Below are 6,179 nucleotides of genomic sequence, written 5' to 3'. Positions count from 1 at the left end.
TCTTCTAGATATGCAAACTCTGGAGAATTTAATTGGATTTGTCTTTTTGACTCACATTGATGTGGTTGAGGCTGCTCCTTGTATCCAGTCTGTACTGCAGTAGCCTCTCCAAGGTGCTGATGTCCAGGAAGGCGCTGACCTCCAGGTGCTGCAGACACACACAGACCTTAACCAGGTCCAGCAGCTCCTCACCCACCATCTCATAGTGGTGGATCAGGTCCAGGCTTAGACGCTGCACACAGCCAGCACATAGGATCATTGTACAGAAAGTGTACATGTGGCCTAACATGCAAAGTAGCTGCAGACTCAAACACAAGTTTGAGTCATCAGGTGTTCAGGAGGGCTTAGTAGCACTTGTTTCATGACTTGTCTCAAGACATCTACTCTTATCTCAAGTCAAGTTTCTCGTTTTGATATTTACTTTCCCATTTAGTGAAAATTCCTGATGTCGCGTCTTATAATCATGAAACAAGTACACTTCCTTGAAAACTAATATTGTCTGCCAGTGTGGCGAGAAAATTTTAGCAGCAATATCTTGAAATAACCGTTACGAGAATTAAAATCAAGTACATTTATAAGCTCTTTATCATAAAACAATAACAAATATCAAAATATTCTTGTCTTACTATATAAATACTAAATACCATAGTGTGTTTTAGTGTAGAAAGTGTTACTAAAGTGTTCCTAGGACACATTACTATAGAAATGCTGTACTACATGGCTATAGTGTTCACATATTATCGAGAAAACACTATAGCACTTTCTAGTTTCTATGGTTTTTCTATAGTCCATTTTAATATGTAGTACAGGCAAGACAGTTAAGTTTTTTCTTTTTCTGTCCCCCCCCCCCCTTTTCTTCCCAATTGTACCCGTCCAATTACCCCACTCTTCCAAGCCATCCTGGTCGCTGCTCCACCCCCTCTGCTAATCCGAGGAGGGCTGCAGACTACCACATATCTCCTCCCATACATGTGGAGTCGCCAGCCACTTTTCACCTGACAGTGACGAGTTTCCCCAGGGGGACGTAGCGCGTGGGAGGATCATGCTATTCCCCCCAGTTCCCCCTCCCCCCTGAACAGGTGCTCCTGAACAGGCGCTAATGCAGCGACCAGGACACATACCCACACCCAGCTTCCCACCCGCAGACACTGCAATTGTGACTGTAGGGATACTCGACCAAGCCGGAGGTAAAACGAGGATTCGAACTGGCAAGCCCCATGTTGGTAGGCAACATAACAGACCCACTACCCAGACGCCCCCACAGTTAAGTTTTAAAAATATTGCCACTAAATAACCCGCTCACATCAGTAATAACTGATGCCCCCTCCGTGGACTCAGGTCGGCCTACTGACCCGCAGGCTGTGTCTGTACCGAGGCAGCATATCAGACAAAACAGGCTTGGTGCTCTGGGTGCTGTAAAGGGGGTAGTGGGCTGTCATGCAGTACTCTGTGAGGGGTATCTCTGGCAGTAGTATCCTTGCCAGTTGGCTTGTGTTGAACACTTGCAGAACACTGATTTTTTTTTTTTATAAATTTATTTTTGATTTTTCCCTTTTTTCTCCCAATTTAGTGGCCAATCGATCCCTATTTTAATTCAAACACCCACCCTCGTACTGCATGCGTTCGCCAACTGCATCTGTCCGAGGGCCGGCAGTCTGGAAGGAGAGCGCCTCCCCACTTTGGTGACAAGGCGACTCCAGGCCGAAGCACTGTTTTTTCCGACACACACAGAGACGCATTGACGTGACGAACACAAGCCGACTCCGCCCCCTCCTCCCGAAGACAGCGTTGCCAATGATCGCTGCTTCGTCGAGTCCGGCCATAGTCGGATCTGACGAGACCGGGGCGCGAACCCCAGTCCCCAGTGGGCAACTGCATCGACACCAAGCCGATGCTTAGACCGCTACACCACCACGGACCGACAGAACACTGATTTTGACGTGCAGCTCTGGGCAGCTTGATGCAAAACCTGACAATGAACAACCACTCACCACCTCAACAAGACAGAAGATGGACACAGAGGGTAAACATCAGAAGGTATGGAAAGTGCATTTGTCAAAACAGCAACACTTCACAGATTTTTCTCAACGAATAATTAGCTTATACATCTGGACCATGCAGTCAGATTACATAATACTAACTAGTCTCTTTACCACGACTAGAGACACTCTCCATAATACGCTGTTCACAGACACATTTCTATTTAACAGGAAACAGGACTGAAATGTGATGATGATGATGTGGTAATGCTTGTCTTGGACAGCTATTCTACCGATTCCACAATCAATACGACCGCACACGTGTTCCCATATAGTGTGATGTAGTTAGTAATACATCAGACTGTCTGTGTGTATATCAGCCCCATGTGGTGGCCTGCTGCCCAATGACTGCCCAATGACCCTGAGAGCAGGATAAGCGGTCCAGATAATGGATGGATGGATGGATGGATGGATGGAACTACACCCAGTACCACTGTACTTCAACAAACAGTGCTGTGCGACTGACTATACATGCAACTTGCCATGGCCAACATATATCACCACAGAAAGGAACATGAATATTAATATTGGTCAGACCTGAACAAGCAGTATGGTATTTATACAGGTTATTTTGTTGAATATCAACTCATAACGAACTCAACGAACTTATAAGCTACAGAAAAAAACTAATAATGTAACTAATACATTACAGGTAGCCCACAACAATTTCATAAACTTTTGAACCCATGCATCAGTAATGTAGAATCGATGATAGCTGCTTTTGTGGGTTATGATTACATTGGCAGTCTTAACAGTGAACAAAAAACCCTAAAGAAACTGATCATGTTGTCCCTGTTTCAGGCTGTTTTTTAGCAATTTAGCTCACCAGATTAATCCGAGCTAATTATTTTTTAACGCACTCATTTTATCAGATTAATCACATGAGTTAATGCATTAACTTTTACAGCCCTAATACTAACTGTAACTTATTTTTTCAGGCTTATCGAGGAGCTTCAGAAACGTCAAATGAATGTTGTGAACATTCCAGAAGAGGATTCTCCTATACTTCCTTGTGCAAGCCAAACCGTGGTGGATGCTGCGATCAGCCAAGAACAGACAGACAGTGATCAGACAACGGACAGTGATCAGACAAGCGATCAAGACCAGAGTTCAGACTCTAGCACCAAAGCAAATCCAAAGTAAGAACCTATTCATCTCTCTCTCTCTCTCTCTCTCTCTCTCTCTCTCTCTCAAGCCCACCCACCCACCCACACACACACAGAGACACCCACCTACCCACACCCACCCCCCACACACAAACAGACACACACCTATTGCTGCCATACCTTGCATATATCTGCCCATTGAATGTATATTCATGCCGCTTGTTCTCTTTCCTTGCATATTCTACAAATCTGTATATTTACTACAAAGGTTATTTGTATATCTAAGGTCGAATAAGTGATGGAATGATAATGATTCTAACTGGTTGATTTTTTTCTGTCTTTTAGAGAAGCGACAGGCTGGAAAAACCCAACACGTGCTAACATGGCAAAGATGGGGTTGTACCAAAAGCATGATCTGGACCATCCCTTGCTGAAAGAATTCATGGACTACCTGAAAACTGAGCTCTCCTTTGAAAACTGCAAACAAGAGGTAATGTCATAATGTCATAACGTCCAGTAGTTTTTCGTCAGCCTGCTCACAAACCAAGCAACTTACACACAGCATTGATTTGTATGCAACTGAAAGAAGTTATATTGGGAAAGAGTGTTATGGAAAGACTACTGGACATATATAGACAAAAACTGAAAACTGAGTTTAATTAATGAAATAAATGAACTTTTAAACCATATTCTAAATGTTGTGGAATGGGTCTGTATATACTGTACATGTTGTTACAGAGATCCTTTTGGGGTAAGAATTCATTTGAAATTAACTTGTACCAAGGCTGGAGTGGGCCTTTAGTTTGACAGCACTTTTAATCCTGTTAATGTTCCTCTTTGATCTTCAGGTTGAAAACGTGGCAAGGATGCTCTACTTTTTTGATGCGAGCCAACCATCGTTGGAATTTGTTCGAGATAGGCTGAAGACGAACAACTATTTCCGCCTGCTAAAAGAAGCCGGACAGACACACCAAACAAGAAATAACTATGTCAAGGCTATGAAAAGATTTATTGATTATCACACAGTCAATACAAATCTTTATAAAACCGACCCAGAACTCCATCAACAAGCTAAGCTGTATGTGGAGTTTCTACAGAAAAAAATGAAAGAATTCGCCAAAGGAATTGGCATTGAAAGGGTTTCCATCAGGTGAGATTAATAGCTTCATTCTTATATCTTCATATAAATATCTTCCTCTTCATTTTTTTCTCTAAAGGTGTTGGTAGTAAACGGGTTGCAATAAGGTGAGATAACATATGCTTAAAGGATATTTGCTGTACTTTACAACCTGGGCCCTGTTCTCATCTCCTGACATCTAAATGAGTGGTGACATTTTAAGTTTTTAAAATTGCTCCTGTCGGGAGTTATGGACCAGCCAAAATGACGTTCTTCCCAAACTAAGCTTATTTCAATGCAATGTCAATGGGAACACTTTGAAATTTCAAAATACAAAGTCAGACGGTGTTGCATCACTCATTTTAACCCCATTAAAATGTGAAAAAAAAACATTTAGCCCTGCACCTGACTTCATATTTTGACATTTCAAAGTGTTCCCATTGACATTGCATTGAAACAAGCTTTTTGTGGAAAAAAACTTTGCAATATTGGCTGGTCCATAACTCCCGACTGGAGCAATTTTAAAAATTAAAATGGTCACCATTTATTTAGATGTCAGGAGATGAGAACACAGGGCCCAGGTTGTAAAATACAGGAAATATCCTTTAAAAACAAAAATGAACAAAAAATGTATGTATGCAAACAATTTCAATAATATCTTTTGTGTTTTGTTTTTTGTTAGGTCCGGATATATACGTGATGGGTTAAGAACACCGGAGGACTGCTGGCGTGTCTTAGAGGTCGCTAAACCCGACTTCCTCGTGACAGTTGGGAAAGTGATTGCTGCAAAAGGGTATACAGACGATCTCTCGCAGAGTGAATGCACAACTGTGCAAAGGTACCTAATCGCCCTGATCATACTGAAGCATCTGCAAAGGCCTGGGGTGGTTACAGGAATGACGGTGAGATGATTAATGATTATTAATGTAAAATAAACAAGAAATGTAATATTGTAAAATAAACTATATTTTCAGACACAACTAATGCAATCTCTCCTGGATCCATCCACAGGTCGGCGAATGGCATAAGCGGGTTAAGAAAGGCTCCGGTGGTACCGTGGTTCTCGTCAAGAAGCACAAGACGGCAGCCCAACAGCCAGCAGCCTTTGTCTTGGATCAAGAGCAAGAAGCCTGGTTTGAAGCCTACTACGAGTGTGTCAGAGAACACATGAAGCAAGGTTGCAGAGGAGATGGCCAGAAGGCACCTAAACGGCGAAAGATGGAACAGAGGGCAACTGATGGTGAGAAAGTGGTCGAAAATGCTGAGGAACCGTTCTTCCTGAATCTGGCTGGCTCGCGAATCAAGAATCCCTCCCTGCATCTCAGTCGGCTGCATACCAAGTAAGTCCTGTGTTAACTATTAAAAGCTAGATCCAAACAGACTTGGTTTTTTAAAAACATTTCTGAGGTGAGCCTTTTCCTCCCTTAATGTTTATAAAATGATCATAACATTGTTCCTTTTTTCTTGTCATTATTAGATACAAACTCCCAGATGTGAACAGCGATGAGGTTCGGAAAGTCTTCGAGACAGCAACAGTCTCTGAGTGTTTTGAAGCAGGGGACAAAAAACTCTTCAGCAACTACCTGAGTCATACTGTGGCAACTGCAGAGGGTCATTATCAGATGAAACAGATATCTGATTTGATCAAGGCCACAGAACTCATCAAGCGTCTTGGATCAAGGTAAGCACATCAGCATTGAATGACAACATGTTTCTTAGACAATGGACCCTGTCTGCATATCCGTATTGAAAATTGATGTAATATTCTCTTTTTTTCAGTGAAAGACCTTCTGACAGACCCTCCACGTCCAGCGAGGTACCCTCACCCTCTGAGGAACAGAGTGAAGACAGCAGTGGCTCAACAGCGACACTCAAACCATCGGCAAATAAAAAGATGACAGACCAGATTCTGTTTGA

The 6,179-nt window shown here is 42.5% G+C and overlaps 1 protein-coding gene across 1 annotated transcript in view; it reads left to right on the top strand.

Annotated features, from left to right (window-relative positions):
* Nucleotides 1–1,314: 1,314 nt before the first annotated feature.
* LOC130134047 (uncharacterized) overlaps nucleotides 1,315–6,179 on the top strand; it is a 5,762-nt gene continuing 897 nt past the window's right edge. Inside the window, exons 1-8 of the mRNA XM_056302148.1 lie at nucleotides 1,315–2,037; nucleotides 2,978–3,178; nucleotides 3,491–3,635; nucleotides 3,994–4,295; nucleotides 4,945–5,164; nucleotides 5,274–5,602; nucleotides 5,740–5,943; nucleotides 6,042–6,179. The exon at nucleotides 6,042–6,179 is cut by the window's right edge and continues 164 nt beyond it. Coding sequence (XP_056158123.1) covers nucleotides 1,961–2,037; nucleotides 2,978–3,178; nucleotides 3,491–3,635; nucleotides 3,994–4,295; nucleotides 4,945–5,164; nucleotides 5,274–5,602; nucleotides 5,740–5,943; nucleotides 6,042–6,179 — 1,616 coding nt within the window. The 5' untranslated portion in view covers nucleotides 1,315–1,960. The remainder of the gene's footprint in view (nucleotides 2,038–2,977; nucleotides 3,179–3,490; nucleotides 3,636–3,993; nucleotides 4,296–4,944; nucleotides 5,165–5,273; nucleotides 5,603–5,739; nucleotides 5,944–6,041) is intronic.

This window comes from Lampris incognitus, unplaced genomic scaffold (assembly GCF_029633865.1).
Source record: "Lampris incognitus isolate fLamInc1 unplaced genomic scaffold, fLamInc1.hap2 scaffold_75, whole genome shotgun sequence".
NCBI classification, from domain to species: Eukaryota; Metazoa; Chordata; class Actinopteri; order Lampriformes; family Lampridae; genus Lampris; species Lampris incognitus.
Note: the sequence above shows the minus strand (reverse complement) of the source record. Positions and strands in the feature narration are given on the sequence as shown.